The following is a 19,576-nucleotide window of genomic DNA, read 5'->3' on the forward strand; positions in this document are numbered from 1 at the left end:
TTTCTCATGTATGCATAAATTGCCTCTAACTCCCCTGGCCATAAGAAAAAATAATCAGAGTTACCAATGATCCCCTCCACAACACATACACCACTTTGCAAAAGAAGAGAGGAGAAAAAATATCCTGACTAGGTAATGAGATTGAGTTTAGAGTTGGACCTACCTGACCTGACACACACTGACCTAATCTTAATTTCAGATGAATGAGTTCTAGCCTAGTCTCCTGCAAGGCTGCATCTATACTAAGAATAAAGATTGCCTTGTATTAGGCAAGCCTAAACTAAATACAACCGCTTTCCCTAGCTAAGGCAAGTCCCATAATGTGTTTCGGCCAAGATGTTTTGGAATTTGAGCCATGTCAAAAAAATACATTTTTAAGAAGTAAAATCATCTCCTCTTGATATATGCAGAGCTCCCAAATACTTTCCCTAATTTGTCTCAAATATCTGAAAGAAACTCTACCCTGTCATAAGACAAATGTCATACAACTTGGTTTATTTCTGGTAAATTTAGTTCAAAGACTTGTGCACATGCTTAGCTATTCACAAGGGAAGACCTTAATGAAGGACTAGTATTTGGAGGACCAGGGCCTTAGGCAATGGGGTTCAAAACAGACTGATTGTGGAAGGCTAGCTTTAACCTTAACTAGGGTGAGACTAGGGTCTCTTGCTAATGAATTTGCATTAACAATCTCCTACAAATAATTAGTATGAGTGTGTTTAAATCCTGGAGCAAGTGCTGTTCCTTGGGGGTGGTAATGGGGGGAAATGTAAATGTGTGGCCAATGGTTATGTTCCTTACCAAAGGTAAATGCTATTAAATGAGGAGGAGATACTTTACGAACCACTGACCTTTCTAGAAAATTAGCACTGGCTAATTTCAGAGGAAAAGTGGTTACACATGCTGGATCTGGATTTAATTCCCAGCTCTGTCACAAATTCCTGTAGGACCTCAGACTAGTCATTTCAGTTCTTTGTGCTTCCATTCTCCATTTGTAAAATAAGGATAATCTTTTCTTCCAGCCATTGTCTGTTTAGATTATAAATTCTTAAGGAAAGAGACCGTCTTCTGCTTCTGCCTAGCACAACAAGACCTGAGTGAGCTGAGGACTTCAGGCACTGCCATAATACAAATAACAGCAATAGTAGTTTACCCAATTTCTCCTTAAAACAATTCCATCATTAGATTGGTGGCAAACAGTGGTAATAAACAGTAGTGCTGTTGCCAAAGGGCCAGCCTTTTAAAGGGATTGAGGCACCTAAAGTTGTAGATAGGGATCTAGTGAGATGTTCAAAATGCAAGGTGCTTATCTCTATCAATGGGAATTATGTGCCTAGGAACTTTTTGAAAATCCCACCAGTGCCTATTTACCTTTCTGTGTTCCTAAATACTTTTGAAAAGCTGACCCTTAGTATCTAAGATGCAGGTAGAACATGTGCTGAGAAGGTTTTCTGAAAGCTCTGTTCTAGGAATTATTGTGGGTACAGGGCCAGCTCTACCGTTTTTGCCATTTTACCATTTATGCTGCCCCAAGCGAAAAAAAAAAAAGCTGCTTGGATTGCCACCCCAAGAACGGACAGAATGCCGTTGGCCATAAACATTTGCCGCCCCAGGAACGTGCTTCCTCTGTTGGTGCCTGTGTGGGGAAGTTCTATAGCCTGTGTTATACAGGAGGTCAGACTAGATGACCACAGTGGGCCTTTCTGGCCTTAAAATCTATGAATCTATGAGTCAGGCTTTGAAATGAAGATTTGGGGAAGCTGTGGTCCATTCTGACATTATCACCTTTCACTTGGCAGAATAACCTTATTCTCTTGTTTCTTTCAGTTAAACCTCCAGCTTTTGCAGAAAGGAATGGCATGGCTCAGCGGCAGCAAGATTATGACAGTTACTGGGTGTGTTTAGGCTCTATGATGACCAAATTCCAGCAATGTGCTTACCAGCATTCCCAGAGCAAGGTGAGGGATGCCGACCAAAGCATCTGGGAGGCTCTTCAAACTAGTTCCCTGGTAGGAACAAAGTTCTTCTTTCCCCTTCATCCTTATCCCAGAGATGTTCTGGGTAGGACCACAATATAACTAATTTTCTTCTTTGAGTGGCCTCTGCATATCCCCACTCTTGAGATGTACCCAGTGCTTAATTTGTAATGAAAGTGGTGCTGGGGCTCAAGCAATTAAGTGCTGGTGATCAAGAATTTTTTTACTTTCATAACTGATACAGCAAGCCCAGAAGTGCCGGGGTTATGAATGGCCAAGCCTAAAGGTGCCGGGGCTCAGCCCTGGCAAGCCCTGACACAAAGTAAGCACTGAATGTACCTGTGGCACAGCCAGGATCAATGGAACTTTTTATTGCCATTGGAACACTACCTTACACCCTTCTCTTGTGATTCCAAATGTTTGCAGGGGCCGAGCAGTAAAAGTGGTGTGGAGCACCAACTGTCACAGTTCCTTCCAGCCATGGTGGCAGACAGAACGGGATCCTCACCTGGTCCATGGACCCAGTATTATCAGAATGTATCATCTAGTGCCTTCTTCATCAGGATTAGTGTTAGTTAGCTTCTTCAGTTAGACAGTTTTTACTTATCTTTTTCAGGTTTGGCAGCTTCATTGCTGTTCTTTGTCCCAGTAGCTTTTTATTTTCTTTCGCAATCCAGTCTTTACGAGAGTCCAAGATTACAAGACTTCTTTTTTATCTAGGCCCATTCCAGACCGTCTATAGCAGTGATACTCAGACTGAGGCTCGCAAGCAACAAGTGTCTCTTTAATGTGTCTCTTGTGGCTCTTGGCAGAATGAGATATTAAAACACTGATTTAATTATTAACTAGTCTAAGCTATTTACCAATGAGGATGCTTTTCCTATGTTATTAACCAATTAAGTTATCAACTTGCACTAAGTTATTAACTGATTTACATTGTGAGTAATATATATATATACATAACTAAATTAAATATAGTACTATAGTAAATGAAACAATGAATCCACACGACTGGGTAATGTTGATCTCTTATATGGCTCCTGGACCACTGAACGCTGAGTATCACTGGTGTATAGCTTCAACAGAAGCTCCATAATGATCAGAGGGAACCATACCAAACAGGGATGGATTGGCATGGAAAACATCAAAGGGTGTAGGAACAATGGTTCTGTATTGGGGAACAGTTTTAGGATCAAACAATAGTGTAGTTGTAGATGTCTCCCTTTTCAAGAGAGATTTCTAAAAATTGTACCTTCACACCATTAATTTCCTTCTTGCAGTTGCTGAAATATTGCATCATTGCCTTGATTCGTATAATCACCCAACCCCTGAAGACCATCTACCAGATCCTACTTTCCCATCAACTTTCAGGATAAGATGCAACAAGTTTCCCATACCACAGAAGTACTCCATGCTTCAGTCTCCACTCTTGATTCCTTCCAAGATCTGTCTAGACAAATCCTCTCCCAAATATGGGAGAAAGTGACCAAGGAGGAGGAAGATATGAATGAGCTGCTGGAGTATGTGGTGTACAGTACACCTCTCTGTTGGTTTGTGGGACCCTTCAATGCTTTAAGAGGTAGAACATAAGCAGACTCCACAGAAACTGTAGAATATGGATAAGAAGGCTCACATAACAAGTGACACTGCAAAAGTTTGGAAACTGTTACAGGACAGGACTTCTCGGTGGAGCTAATTTATTTGTAGAACTGTCAAGTTTGTCAAACAAAGGCTTTGATCTTTGTGAACTCAGCTCTGAGATTAGAGTTGAGTCTCAGAATAGCCTTGAAGTAAGTAAGTAAATTGGGTTCTTTGAAAGTCACTTTGGAATCATTTAAATACAGGTTGCTGGAGGGGAAAGGGAACTATAAAAAGTTTGACCTTGAGCAAGATTTTTTGGCTACATGTATGGCAAACAGAATCAATTTAAAACAGGGAGGTGAATAGAAGATTAGGAATTTTAGCAGATAGCAAATAGAACGTGCCATTGCATAGTCCTTTACATAAGAACATAGGAACGGCCATACCGGGGTCAGACCAAAGGTCCATCTATCCCAGTATCCTGTCTACCAACAGTGACCAATCTAGGAGCTCCAAAGAGAATGAACAGAACAGATAATCACCAACTGATCCATTCCCTGTTGCCCATTCCCAGCTTCTGGCAAACAGAGGCTAGGGACACCATCCCTCCCCATTGATGGACCTATCCTTCATGAATTTATCTAGTTCTTTTTTGAACCCTGTTGTAGTTTCAATTCTGTTAGAGTTCCAGTTGTCTTCTCTTGTGACTAGAAAGCTCTATAAGGGCAACATTGAGATTTGCCCTACATAGCCTGGTAGTACTGGCTGAGTAGGGAATCACTGTTCTGTGGCTGATGGGGTATCAGGCTCCGTGGGGCTGCTACTGCCTTCCCCAGTGCAGGTGCAAAGAAAGTGGGCAGACCAGACAGAAGAATAAATATATTGGCCTTCACTATATGTCCTGGGACACTTGCACAATTCAGGCCTGCTTCTCCACTGCTTTGCACCTTGTGTAGTCTTTTGCCCCTGTGCACAGTGGGTGTGTAATGCTGCCACATCAGAATGGTCGTGTAACCCAGCCTAACACAGTGGGGTGTTTTGTTCCCCACCCCACCCCACCCCACCCCACCCCAGTAGCCAGGCCACCTAAAGAGGTGTATGAGTTTGCTAAGGAACCTGGATTCTTCAGCACAGGTAACAGAGGCTCAATTTGACGCAGGATGAAGAATCCTCACTAGAGCTGGGTAAAATATTTTTTAATTATAAATTTGCCAAAAAATGTATTTTTCAGAACACGGAAGTTATTTGCAAATTCAAGTAAAAAGTGGGGGAGAGAAATTGAAAAAGTCAAAAGTTTGTTTTGGTCATTTCAAATGAAATGTTTTGACTTTTCATTTCAAATAGTTTCATTTTGAACATTTGGAAATGAAACCCCTTTTTTTTTTTTCATTTTGAAATGGTGTTTCTTTTCCAAATGTAGCTAGATTTAAAAAAAGGGAGGGAGTAAAAAGCACCCAAAACCTACATGAAATGAAAAACTGAAAAAAACTCATTTAGGGTCAAGTGAATTGTTTTGATTGGCTTGAAACACATTTGTTCATTTATTCCATTTCAATGAGGAAAAACTGAAAAATAAAATGAGTTTTGATTTGAACTGATTGTTTTAAATTTTATTTTTTGTTCAGCCCCTGAAATGAAAAATTCATTATTTGCTCAGTCCTGGTCCGCACGCAAATATTTGAATGTTGCATGACAATGTTCAGTGGAAAAGATGACAGTATCTCAAAATCTCAATCTAGTTGCCCATTTGGAATAAACATTTAGAAGGGAAGGGGATAGTCGGCAGGATTGAACTGGAGATCTCTGGAGCTTAGTGTATAATCCTCTACTGCATGAGGTAAAAGCCAACTGGCTATTAGCTGAGACAGTAGAGCAGATTCCTTAATTACTCTCTCTGGAAGTGGTTTGGGTGCCACTTGCTGAGCCAGAACACCACACCCTGAAAATGTGTGGGTTAAAATAGCATTTACATAAAAAGACTACAAGGGTGGGAATTAAGATGGATTCAGCACTGGTTAGGGTATCAAAATTAAACTAAAGAGTCTCAGTTGCTTCTGGTTTTTCCATGACTCTTTAGCTGCCCCAACTAACTGCACCGAACCTCGCACCTCTCCAAAAATATCACAAGTAATGCCATGAAGTGGTTTGTGCCACAAGTCTGTACTGTACAGTGAGCAAGAAGGAATCCAATGGGAAATTGTATTTTTATGCAATCATGCTCATTTTACAAATGTTTACAATTTCCTTGATATTTATCTGTATTGAAGGCATAGAAACTGTCATTGGAGAGGAGAGGCCTTTTCCTTAAGCATTACAAAATGCAGCCAGAAAGAACATTTGAGAAATGCAGCTTCATATGTTTAGAATGAGCAGTAAAATACTTCCAAATTCAGTTACTTGGAAAACTTTGTGCCTTACGAGTTCTATGATAAAGTGGCAAAAGCCCAAAACAGTCAGGGTGCATCAGAGGTCCCACAGAGACTTACATTTCTGTGTCTCTTGCATTATCTGGAGTGGCTGGTCTTCAAGTGCTAATGGAGCTAAGCTCTATCAATATAATGTGACAACAGAATATGGAAAAAACCTTGAAACCATGATAAGAACAAAAATGGATGCACAGGCATCTGCCTGCCTCTGCAGAGAGACTGACACAGGAGCTCAGAGAGGTGTGAACTGCCCCGTTCATCAAAGTGGGGTAACTCCGATGCCAGGTGATGGTGATATACATGTCTAGATTTTCAACTATTTCACTGCTGATCAAACTAAGCAAGAAAAGAGTGGGAGGATTGCAGATCTGCATAATCTACCCCGGGGTGTCATCTCAATTTCATGGTGAGAGTGGATGTCATTAAGGAACTATTCACACTCCCATGGCCAGTATCTGACCCTTGGGGCTAAAAGACCAGATGCCACCAATCCCACAGAGCCCAGCTAGACATTTACCTGTTGAAATCCTGGGAAGGTTGGTGGGCGCACACCAAGAACAAGTAGGGCGAAGTGGGGGTAAAGAGTTACCTCCCTTGGTATGCATGGTGCTTCTCCCTCTGCTGGGGGCAGACACAGGCAGATATCACTGTCTCAGTTCTATTCAGTGGATAATCTCAAGCTTTTCTTTGCAGCCATGAGGGATAGAAACATTTATTTTTAAAGGACAGCTGAAATTGACATAATCACGACTGGGATCCAGGCATGTGGCTATTGTGCCTCCATCTTAATCTGGTCATATCCAGTGGTGTAGCTGAACCTTACAGAGAGTCCAAAGGGGAACCCAGCAGAGCATGTGTGCTCATGGTTTTTACACCTGCACAATCTGCTATAAGTAGCATCTCATATAGGCAGAGCTTGGATTGTGGGCAGGATTTGGGGCAGTACCACCACCTTTTTTCCAGTTCAATCCAATTCCAATTCAAACTCTGAGGGAGAACAATGAAGGGGTGACAAAAGGATAAACACTCTTTTCTCTCACCCTTCCCTGAAACAGAAAGTGGCACATGTTCCCTTTTTTCTGAAAGGGAGATGAAGGTGGAGAAGGGCAAGTTCTTCCAGTTACCCTACCCAACTCTTGTTCCCCAACAAAATGCTTCACTTTCTATCTAAGGTATTTATATAGCCCTGATTGTCAGAGTATCTGAGTACCTCACAAAACTTCTGTGGAGTATGGAAGCCATATTATCCCCACTATACAGAGGTTAAACTGAGCCAATGAGCAGCTAAGTGACTTGCACAAGGTCACACAGGAAGTCTGTGGCAGAGCATAAAATTGAACCCAGCTCAAATCCTAGACTAGTATTCTAACCGGTGGAAAAAACTACCTGTCTCCAATATGCCACTCCTTGTTCCTGTGTGCCAGTTTTTACTTTGAAACTATGGCCAACATGCAGGTGAATCAGGCACATTGCTATCTGCAACCTTAGCACCAGAGATGGTTTATATTTGGCTGATTTTTTATTTGTTCAGGTTTTTTATTTTCTTTTTTAGAGTTGTCATAAAATGAAAAGTTCCATTTCAATTTTTTATCTTTTTCTCTAACCTTTTTTAAAAAACTTTTCTCTCCCTTTTCCCATTGGAAAAGACAATGAAAGTCAATGACTTTTTAAGTCACACAAGTGTTTTTGAAAATGTTACCCATCCTAACTAGCAACTCTTTCTTGGCAGGCTGTGGACTCAAAGTGAGTTCAGCTGGATGACAGCAAAGACCCAGTGCAATTAATTGGAATCACCTTTGGGGAATAACTCACTCCCAATCTTTGCAGCCTCAAAGGATTTCCACTCTCCTATTGGTTAGCAAAGCCTTCTTTTCACTGATTACCTGAACTGTCAGTCCTGAGTATTTCACTCCCTTCCCTCACAATTACATCACCAGAGGTGTATAAAATCTGACTAGGTGGTGAGTAGAGTAAAGCAGTGCCTGAAGTACTAAGAAGGGTTAGTAGGTTGGTTCTTGAAGGAGGGGAACTTGTTGGTGAGGCTTTTTAGTTTTTCTTTTTGTTTATACAATCCTTGGTCAGGGCTTTGTACTTCTGTGACTAGTAGATGTTTGGATGAGTAAATGTATGTATTAAGAAGCTGTGGGTAGGACAGGTGGTAGAAAGTTGGGTCTGAGGAACTTAATACTCCTTGGCCTTAAGCCCCTTAGCTGATGCCTTTAATAGAATCTCATGGTACACACTGGCTGCAAAATCTTCCATTATCTGAGAAGGAATCCTCCTGCTTGCTTTCTCCTTAGCTGTAGCAGAACTGAAATATTTCTTGCTCTTCAAAAAAGCAGTGACAATGTATTTAGCTCACTATTCCTCTATATATTCCCTGTTAATCTGATCAGGGCCCTGCCATTCCTTCTAGTCCTACTTTGGAGTAGAACACCACTCTTGTTGTAAGGAAAAGTTACAGCACCCTAAACTTGTAACTTCAGAACTTTCTTCTTGCCCTTTTCAGGTATATCTGATTATACCATGGCTTCTAATGGAAAAGACACAACTATGGCATCCCCAGAGCATGGGGAGGAAGAGCAACAGGTAGGTGCTCCCTCTTAAGCATTGCTGGTTCAACATGTGAATATGAAAGATGGCTGGCTGTTATCTGGTAGCAGGCTTCACATACGCCCACCCTGGTGTCTAGAGACTTGTGCAGTTGCTCTTCCAGATGCTGCAAAATAGCCTGGTTTATAATGATATTTAAAAATTTCTTCTTGTCTTAGTTAACCTAGTGATCCAGTTTCAGTATTAACTTCAAAAGTAGCTGTTGGGCTTCTTCAAATTTTTGACCATTCAAGAATCCTTTGATTGGGGCTATCGCATCAAGGGTATAACCACTTGAAAAAGTAAAGGTTCAGCCCCAGTATAGAACATTGCCTCCCTGACTCATTGTTCTGTCCCTTGCCTCACTAGAATGTCTTGAGGAGGGTGGCCAGTCTACCTTTAGTCAACTCTGCCTATGATCTGGCTGCCACTGCCTATGCTTCCACCAAGGAGAGCCATCCCTATGTGAGGTCCATCTGTGACATGGCAGAGAAGGGAGTGACCTCCATAACCAGTGCTGCAGTTAGCAGTGCACAGCCAGTTGTAACTAAACTTGAACCTGAGGGTGAGTAAAGCATATATGCAGACCTTTCTGTTTGTGTGGTGCAATTTCTCAACAGTAGGCGCTTCACACCCTGTCTGGAAGCTTCCATCTCTAAAACTCCGGTGCATGAAGATCAGTACTGGAGGAGAAGCTGGCAGTGGGGGTGGTGTGACCATAGAGGAATAAAACTGTAGCCCATGCATGTAAGCTAACATCTCCCAGAGGCTAACACAGGACTTTGCTTACACTAATTACTATTGCTGAACCTGCCCTCACTGTAGCCAGGAGGTAAGATTAGTTCTAAGCTCTTTCCCTTTAAGGAGCAACACCCTTTGAAAGGTACCTAATCTCAAAATGAGATCTCCTCATTCTGCAGCCAGAGAGGCTCAGAATCTAGGCTGGTCCAATAGAATATTACCTCACTCACCTTGTCTGATATCTCTGGACCAACATGGCTGCTACAACACTGCAGACAGATTACAACTACTAATTTTTTTTTTCTTAACTAGCTGCTTAGAGGCAATAGCTCAACAGCAATGGCTGCTCCCTAACTCGAGTCCTTCATGAGAACAGTTAGTTGGACTTATTGCAGCCAAGGCATTGCAAAAACTTCTTGGTGCCTTCCAGAGGGATGTTTGATCAAAAAGCTTCAGAGCTGTAAGACTATGGGGTGAGATCATTGCACTTTATTCAGAACATAAAAACCTTTCCCTTGGAGAGGAAGCCTGGAAAGTGAAGCCTAGACTGCTTGGTAAGAGACATTTGTGCAGTAAGTATAGATGGGAGGAGAGAGTGTTCAGATGCTAGTCATACTTACCTTAATTCAGTTGCCCAATTAGGATGCATGGGAGCAAATATGGAACTATGAACTATTGAAGGGACACTATTTTTCATAGAAAATTTTTACAAAAGAGCTCATAACTTGGGGGAGAGGGAGGGAACCACCTTAAATGGGGAAGGAAGGGGGGACATGTGGAGCACCTACAACCCAGAACAATTGCTGCCTGAACATATTGGAGAACTGAAGCTCTCATTACAGATGTGAGCCCGGTTCTGTAAATATTACAATAGCAAAATGGAGCTAATAAGAAACTGAACTCTGGTTTTTCTATAGGGACAACAGAGGAGGAGTGCGTTTCTGAAGTACCTGACAAAGTGGAGGAGAATCTACCAGTCCTTCAACAGACTGCTGATGAGGTAACTTTCACCACCCTCTCACTAGACAAAACATCATGCCTTTATGAAAGGGATGCCAATAATGGGATGCTTCCTCCAGCAGAGGAACACTCCATACTAAAAGTGGTCAAGAGGCAGGAGCTAGTGTCTCAATAGAACTCTGGTCTGATGCTTAACAGCAAGATGCAGTTCTTCCCCTGAAGATTTGACCTATGGGGCAGAGCAGGTGGTAATCCCCTCCCCAACCTCCATTTCTGGGTAAATGTAGTGGTATCACCCTGAATTACTGTACAAGATCTTGCTTGATCACTCTTCTCTAGGCTACATCTGAGACACAGGAGTTGACCTCTGTCAGTCTGGAAGAGGTCAAGGAGACCATGATCAGAGTGGTAGATATGACCAAAGAGGCTGTGCAGGACAGTATGAAGACCACCAAATCAGTGGTAACTGACAGCATGAGCACAGTTGTGGAATCAAGAATGGGCCAATTGGCCATAAGTGGAATGGAAGCAGTCCTGGAGAAATCTGAAGAGCTCTTGGATCACTATCTTCCCATGACAGATGATGAACTAGGTCAGAACACACACATGAGTGCCAGGTCTATTATCTTAAATTTTAGGGTAATCCTCCTTTTGGGCCAAACATCTCTCTAGGCTTCTCAATCTTATCTGGCACCGAATGCAGGCTCATTCTACAGCCTTTCCATAGCTGAGATTGAGGGTTAAGACTTTAGTCGGTGGGCATGTAAAATGACTTGAGCAACAAGTGGGGACAGGGTGGTCCTAGAAGGAATGATAGTCATGACTATTCATTAGTCAGTCATTACTAAGATTTTGCATACTTTGACAATGCTGTGTGGTATGTGGGTTTTTGCCTTAAGGCTGAAGCTACCTCTGTGGTACTTGATAGGTGCAAGACCAATGCTTGTTATAAGGGAGCTTAAGATTTAGCAGATCAGTATGGCTTGTACTCCTTTCACCATCTCTTAACCTGAAAGGGTGAACAACCTGAACTCTCTTCCCTCTAGCTGAACTTGCTGAATCTGTGGAAGGGGCTGAAGTGTCTTCAGCACAACCACAAGAGCATCGGAGTTACTTCGTGCGTTTAGGTTCCCTGTCAACTAAACTTCGCCAACGTGCCTACCGCTACTCCCTAAACAAGATGAGACACACCAATCAAAGCATCAGAGAGGCTCTTTCCCAGCTTCATGAAACCATGGGACTGGTAGGAACTCAACTATCTCTTACAACTGATGCCTTTCAGGGCAGGGAACACTCTAACCACACATGTATAGAATGTGGTACAATGAGGCTTAGGCTTCATTCATAGTTGTGCTGTGTAACTAGATCCTTCTGCTCTTGATGCATTGAACATACCACACTGTGGGGTGAAGGCATGTCAAACAGCGGAACTAGAATAACTGATGTGCAAATGTCTCATCTCTGGATATGCTTAATCCACTTCTAGATTGAATACCTTAAGCAAGGGGTTTCTCTCCAAGAAGTCCAGGAGAAGTTCCATCACATATGGCTGAGCTGGAATAGAGAGCAGCCAGAAAGCAGTGAAATCAAGGATCTGGCAAAACCAGAGGTATGTACATTTTGGGTGTGCATGGAGGGGGTGGGGCGGGGTCAGCTCTGGTCTGAGAAGTTAGCCACCCTGCAAGGCCTAGAATAATTGCATCTCTGGATAAGTAGCTCAAACTCAGGTGGCTTGTGTGTGTGTGTGTTTTTTTTTTTTTTTTTTAGGTTCATTACAAAGTTGCTCCCTTTTTTGCCAAATGAGTGGCTTCCTTGCTTAGACTTTCTTAAAGTGATGTCACACCAGCAAGGTCTGTGCCCAAGAAGCATAGTCACTTTAGATTCATGCTTACTACTTTAAACCTCTGCACAGCCTGAAAACTGACTGTAGATCATGGGTTAGCAACCAGTGAAACCCCTGTTAACTTGGCTTAGCTCTCTTCTGACCTACCTTACATGGCTTATTGCCTCTGTTAGCCTCCATTGTCACAAGTGGCTTCTCTTAGGGAGGCACAACTTGGCCTCTTTATGTATCCTGAAAGAGCATGGCATACCCATTGCGGACCTTGTTGGTGCCAATGGTCTTTCCATCAGACCTCCTTGACTGCCAGTAGTACCTTGCAGCATAACTTGCTGCCTTACAACATCACCCAAGGCAGTGGCAAGTTTGATCCTTATTGTGTTCTAAACACTAGAATTAAACTTCTATTTCTCCAACAGATGGAGTCTGAGACCCTGGCTATGTCCCGCAGCATTATCCAGCAGCTGCAGGATGCCTGCCAGATGCTAGTAGCCAGCATTCAAGGTCTCCCCACCAACTTTCAGGATAAGGTGAAACAGATGTATCACAACATGGAAGAGCTTCATGCATCCTTCTCCACTGCCCATTCCTTCCAGGATCTCTCCAGCAGCCTCCTAACCCAGAGCCAGGAGATGGTGACCAAGGCCCAGGAATATGTAGATGAGCTGATGGCATACGTGATGGAGACTACTCCTCTGTCTTGGGTTGTGGGACCCTTCATCCCATTGGGTAAGGGGTCTGCAGACGCCATTGAACCAGAAAACCAAGAAAATGAGGCTTCAGAAGCCTGCAAGTCTAAGGAGGCCCTGTGACCTAGAAACCTGAAACTTCAACTGCTAAGGAAGAAAGCACATTCATTCGGTCTTCCTTCTGACTTGATGTGTACTAGCATATATCGAAGACACCAGTGGCTATTACTCATCTGCACTGTGCCTAAATCTCTCCTAATGTCTGGAGGTGTTGTGTGACTGCTATAATGTAGATCACTTCTCAGCTCAGATACTACTTGTTTGTGTTATCACTGTCTTCAAAATAAAATGTCACTTCATTTGAATGAAGGTCTAATCTGCTCTTTCTAAGAAGTCTGTCCAGTTCTATAGTCGACATCTGTGCCTGCAGTTAGTCATGCTATATGTAGCCTTGTTTGCCAGTAGCAGCAACCACTGGCATTCGTCTGTAGATGACACTTAAAAGCCTGGGAAGCTTACCCCCTGTACCATAGAAACAAGTCTAGAGCCTTAATTTCTGAGTAGTTCTAGATCACTACTCACACCTGTAAACATGTTCTCAGTTTCACCAGAAACTAGAGCAGAAATAAGTGTTGCTCTTATGGCTGTGGTAGAACTGCACTGGGGGCTTCAGGTTGCTTTTCAGAAGTTGCGAAGAGTGCAGTTGGTTAAAATTCCTACCAGTGGGTTGCTCAGTCCTGGCCTCTGCCCCAGGAGAGAACAGGCCTGGGATTTCTTTGCCTAGCTCAAAATAGAGCCCCTCTCGGGATAGCCCTAGGGCATAAATGTCACAGCCCATAAAATACTGGTTGGTGGGTGGGTGTAATTTCAACCACCTATAAAATCCCTGAGTCTGTATCAAGGCTGCATATTTCCACACTTCACAGCTGGAACTGTGAAAGGCTGTAGATGCAATCTTCCCCCTTAGGAAAGCAGGCCCTTTAAATCCACATCATAGGGTGACAAGTATCAAGGGTAGCAGTGTTTGGTTTTCTGTGGGTACAGACTGCCTGGTGGTACCTTACACGCAGCATTTATTTGGGCATAAGCTATGGTGGGTAAAGGACCATTTCAGATGCCTCCTCAACCCTTTTTGTCATGAAAGGGTGAGTAATTCAGCTTTTTCTCACAGCCTCAGACCTACCTGTCAAATAAGAAAGGCATCAATCCATTGTATGGAAAATACAAAGCAAATCACACTCATTAAAATAAGCACTTTTGAAGTGCCAAAGAAGATGGTACAGTGCCCATAATAGAGAGGCTATGGGTTCTGTTTAGGGCACCACATACCTTGGAAAGCAAAAACATTAGGGCCCTTGTGCTTAAAGGTATTTAGGCATTGCTCCACTCAACCTTGCAGGACCTCACTGAGACAACTTTCATTTACAAATGATAGCAACACCACAGTGCTGATATGACAAGTCTCATTGTCAATGAGTGACATTGCTGTCACATGGGTCTTGCTGAGCAGAGTCTAAAAACTTTTAAAATACAACTGGGCTGCTCTGAACTAGAGTGCTTTAATCTAAAACCCAGGCCAAGCTTGAGTGTGTTTATGATAGCATATTACCTCCTAGGTTCTTTCCAGCTCTGCTACTCCTTTAAGTCATTTCTATGCTTTGTGCCTCTCTAAAAGGGCCACTTGTAGAATAGGGATAGATTCTCTGTAATCATGCAGTATTTTGAAATGTTTATATGCAGTAACGAGCACAAGGGGGCCCAGTTACAGCAGGGTAGCACACAGAGGCCTCAGCTGCAACTATTACAGCTGTGAACCTTCTAATGTGCACAAGTGCTAAAGTTGGCACCATGTAGCTGTATCCAAAGTGAATGGGAGAGAAGCTGTTCCAGATGCATTTTTCTAAGCCACTCTTTCTACAGAGGGAAAACGGATCTAGTGGTTCTGCACTACCTACATTCTACAAAAGCCAGGCTACATTGCCTACGCTAGAAAGAGAGATGCAGCTTATTCCAGCAAAAGTTGGTTGCCAGTATCATTTGACTTCAGTTTACTTATTTCATTTGCTGCAATTGACAGCCTAACTCACACAATTAACTCAACTAAATCATGATTAACAATGTAATTAAGCACTTTGCAAACAATAGAATACCAATTAAATATTTTTGGATGTCCTACATTTTCAAATAGATTTCTATTACAACACAATACAATCTGTACAGTGTTCACTTTATATTTCTTACAAACTGTGGACTCTAAAAAAATATTTTTCAATTCTACAATACTCTACTACAATCTCTATCAGAAAATGCAACATATAAATGTAGACTTTTTTTTGGGGTGGGGGTTACATAACTGTTCTCAAAAACAAAATCTAAAACTTTACAGCCTACATGTCCACTCAGTTCTACTTCTTATTCTGCCAATTGATAAGACAGACAAGTTTGTTTACATTTATAGGAGATGCTGCTGCCTGCTGCTTATTTACAATGTCACCTGAAAGTGAGAACAGGTGTTCACATGGCACTTTTGTAGCTGGTGTTGCAAGGTATTTATGTTCCAGATATACTAAACATTCATATGCCCCTTCATGCTTCGGCCACCATTCCACAGGATATGCTTTCATGCTGATGGTGGTGGTTAAAAATAATGCATTAGTTAAATTTGTGACTGAACTCCTTGGGGGGGACAGTATATCTTCAGCTCTGTTTTACCCACATTCTGCCATATATTTCATGATGTTAGCAGTCTTAGATAATGACCCAGCACGTTTGTTTTAAGAACACTTTCACTGCATATTTGACAAAATGCAAAGAGGGTACCAATGTGAGATTTCTAAAAATAGCTACAGCACTTAACCCAAGGTTTAAGAATCAGAAATGCCTTCCAGAATCTGAGAGGGACGAGGTGGGGTGCATGCTTTCAGAAATCTTAAAAGAGCAACACTCAGATGCAGAAACTACAGAACTCAAAACACCAAAAAGGAAAATCAACCTTCTGCTGGTGGCATCTGACTCAGATAATGAAAATGAACATACATCCGTCCACTCTGCTTTGGATAGTTATTGAGCAGAACCCGTCAAGAGCATGGATGCATGTCCTATAGAAGATGAAGGGACATATGAATTTTTAGTGCATCTGGGACATAAATAGCTTGCAATGTCAGCTACAATAGTGCTATGCGAGTGCCCACTCTCACTATTAGGTGACAAACAAGAAGCAGCCAGCATTATCTCCTGCAAATTGTATCCAAGTCTGTTTGTCTGAGCCATTGGCTGCAGTAGGACTGAGCGGACTTGTAGGACAAAGTTTTACATTGTTTTATTTTCAATGCAGTTATTTTTATATATAATTCTACATTTGTAAATTCAACTGTCATGATAAAGAGATTGCACTACAGTACTTGTATGAGGTGAATTGAAAAATACTATTTTTGTTCTTTACAGTGCAAATATTTGTAATAAAACTATAAAGTGAGTACTATACACTTTGTATTCTCTGTTGTACTTGAAATCAATATATTTGAAAATGTAGAAAACATCCAAAATATTTAAATAAATTGTATTCCATTATTGTTTAACACAATTACAATACATTTTTTTAATCACATGATTAATCGTGATTCATTTTTTAATCGTTTGACAGCCCTAGAAGTAAGCTATATTTGCATAGGGCTTTCTTTTCCAGTATATCTGTATCTATACAGGGTGCTTTTGAGGGCATAGCATTCCTAATTGACAGTTATGCCAGCAAAAGGCAGACTAGACAAGATATTTATTAACCTTGCAGAATTCCTTATGTATGCATAAATGACCTTTAATAACTCCTTAACTATTATCCCAAGTTACCTATCTCTCTCTTTCCTGAAATGTTACCAGTTTTTCCCCCAACCTTGTGAGGGAGAAGAAGGGAGAAAAAAATAATTAGAAAAAGTTTGACTTAAGGTTGGACCCATGTAACTTAATGCATATTAGTTAAGTGATTTAAACTCAGCTATTTTCCTAGTGCAGACCCGGGACAAAATCTTTAACGTATTAGCTTGTCAATTTCTAGCCTAGGCTCCTGTATCTATATAAAGAAAAAAAGGTTGACTTCAGCTACCATGGTGTAGCTGAATCTGAAGTAAATTCAAAATTTTCCCTAGTTAAGGCAAACCCTACACAGTGTTACACAGTTTCAGTCAAGATGTTTGGGAATTATGATAAACCAAATCAAAAAGGTAAATTTTCAAGAAGTGAAAAGACCTCTTGTTATATGCAGAGCTTCCAAATACCATCTCCAGTTTGCCTCAAACTTTTGAGACAAATTCAACCGTGGCAGAAGAAAAATGTCATAGAGCTTTTTTTATTTCTGGTAAATTTAGGGTTAAAACATTGTGCAACAGAGAACAAATATTTGCAGGACATAGGTATAAGGCAAAAAGGTGCAAAACAGGCTGATTATGTAAGGCCACCATCTCTAGCTATTAAACTGCATTAACACTCTACTACAAATAATTAGCATAATTACAACATAGTATTCTAAAACTTGTGAGAGACTTTAAATGATCCATAGCAAATCAGCTAGGAAACCACACACCACTCCTCCTTTAGTGTCTAGTCTGTGTTAGCAAGGAAAAAACAGCTTCTCCTAATCAGCAATAGTTGCTAGTCAGGGTGTGGTATCCTAGAAGAGTCCAACTGAATGAAAGAATCGTGCCAGTCAAAGAAAAAGATAGGCTACTTCATACATTATTTTAATTAACTATCTTTCTCTTTCAAGTCTCCAAGATTTTGGAGTAACTTTTTGTAGTGAGACTGACTTTGGGGGTTGATAAGTTTTTTTCTCTTTTCCCTTTCTCTGCCCACACCCACCCCATCCCTGTGTTAGCTTCCTTTAGAGACAGTATTTTATATCAAAAATATTTTGATCTCCTCCTAATCTAAAGTACAGTACTCACTGTTTCTTTTAGGCAACACAGTTTCAGATTTCTCATATTTCTATATTCCATAATTAAAGGGGTTCTGATGTTTGAATTTTCATAACAAGAAATTGTTGACTTTCTTCCATTTTAGTGTATAACTGTGTTCTGGGGTGCTCCTTATATTATTGTTCTTGGAGGGATCGGTTGTAAGTTAACTTTCTCTCTGAATGTTGTGTGAAATCTTTGTCTTGCTACAGGTCTGAAGTGAAATGGGAAGATCTAAAACTAGCTCAGATTACAGCTATTGCTACTATCAAAAGATACAGGAGAAAAATGGTTATTGCCATGTGTTGCTTTGCTATTTTTATGTCTACTGTAATTGTATTCGGACTGCCTAGGTGTGGCCTCTAACTACGTGGCTTGAAGAGGGAGTTGAAATGAAGGTGGATTTTATTGGTTTGTCCGTCTGTCCACTAATCCCAATCGTGGACTCTGTCAAGCCTGCCTTACAACCTTTAAGAGCTGGTTGTTGTTGTTTTTGTGTATTTAAAAAACACATTTGGATATGATGCATCTCCCCTTTTTATTCTTTTGTCTGCTTTAGATCCTAGTTGTAGTAGCTTCTTGTGAGAAGGGTACAGTTGGGACTTGCTTTCTATGAAATGCAGTGATAGAAAGGATGTCATGTTCTTGTGCTGCAGTGTTTTGTTTGTATGGTGCTGGGTTACGGCTTACTCTGCCATTTGGACTTACAATAATTTTTCTTGCTTTTCAGTTTCATCTGACTAGAACACGTCTTCAAAAGCCAAATAAGAACTCAAAGCAGGTAGGTGCCTTCAGTAGACATTTAGGCTCCTGCAAGTAAATTACTGATCTTAACTCTTGGGTGTTAGCCACCCTTTGACTGTTCTACTCAGTATCATCACTCTCTAGAAACCAGTCACATTATACAGTCCTTGTTATTGCTGTAGTGGCTTGAGAAAAATCTAGAGCTGGTCAGAGAATGACAGTTCAGTCTCACAAAAACTTTTGAGGTTTCAGTATTTGTTTTTGTCCTACATTAGAGTGAAAACACAACTTTGGAATGCATTTGCAAAATAGACTTGTGTTAAAAATCTGTCTTACAATCAGAAAGCTCAGTTTTTTTTATCTCTCTCTCTCTCTCTCTCTGGTCAGAAGTGACCAGGGAGCCCTGGATATGAGGCCTTCCCATCAGAAACTTTGTTGAAACTGCTAATTTTCTGTGGAATGTTCTGGTTTTGACTAAATAGCATACTGAGGTGAAATTACATTTAGTTGAAAATGTTCCCATCAGCTCTAGGAAAAACATGAAATGCTGTGTGACAGATCCAAACCAGTGCGGTACAGGAGTCTGGTAGAGGGCAAATATACTGGTCACTGGATGAGTAGTTTTCTGTTCTCTGAGTGACCAGAAGAGAGGCTGCACTAGAGTAATCAGGAACCTGCTAGAACCATTAAGGCAGACAGGCTTAATTGATCAGACACAGGAGAAGTTGTCCCAGACTGTGGGGAAGATCACTGAGGTGAGCAAATCTGCCAATAAGCGCAGGACTCACCAAGGTAGAGGAGGAACTTTGTCACAGCTGATAATTGTAGATGATGTTGAAGCACAATGCTACTCCCAGATGTTGTTATGACTCAATCAACCACATTTTATTAATAATAGTCATTTCTGATGACGGGCAGTTCCTGGAAGAGCTACGTGTCCAATCTGAGCTGAATGACCCTCTAGCTTTCAAAGTGGAAGACCCTAACTATTAAGGGAACCTGGAAAGAGAACTGAGGAGAGGGAATGATCTTATGCCCCTCTCTTTTTTTCTGCTTTGTAATACATGGAAACAACATGATG

At 41.3% G+C, this 19,576-nt stretch overlaps 2 protein-coding genes across 4 annotated transcripts in view; both read left to right on the plus strand.

Annotated features, from left to right (window-relative positions):
- The window catches only part of LOC127058608 (perilipin-3-like), a 109,859-nt gene that overhangs the window by 80,487 nt on the left and 9,796 nt on the right, over positions 1 to 19,576 (plus strand). The window lies entirely within an intron of this gene.
- Positions 1,916 to 13,170, plus strand: LOC127058773 (perilipin-3-like). Its single transcript, XM_050968984.1, has 8 exons — positions 1,916 to 1,958; positions 8,493 to 8,572; positions 8,945 to 9,140; positions 10,234 to 10,316; positions 10,616 to 10,868; positions 11,323 to 11,519; positions 11,763 to 11,885; positions 12,536 to 13,170. Exons 1-8 carry the CDS (start codon positions 1,931 to 1,933, stop codon positions 12,926 to 12,928), a joined length of 1,353 nt encoding a protein of 450 aa, XP_050824941.1. The 5' UTR covers positions 1,916 to 1,930; the 3' UTR covers positions 12,929 to 13,170.

Source organism: Gopherus flavomarginatus, chromosome 1 (assembly GCF_025201925.1).
Source record: "Gopherus flavomarginatus isolate rGopFla2 chromosome 1, rGopFla2.mat.asm, whole genome shotgun sequence".
Taxonomy (NCBI): domain Eukaryota; kingdom Metazoa; phylum Chordata; order Testudines; family Testudinidae; genus Gopherus; species Gopherus flavomarginatus.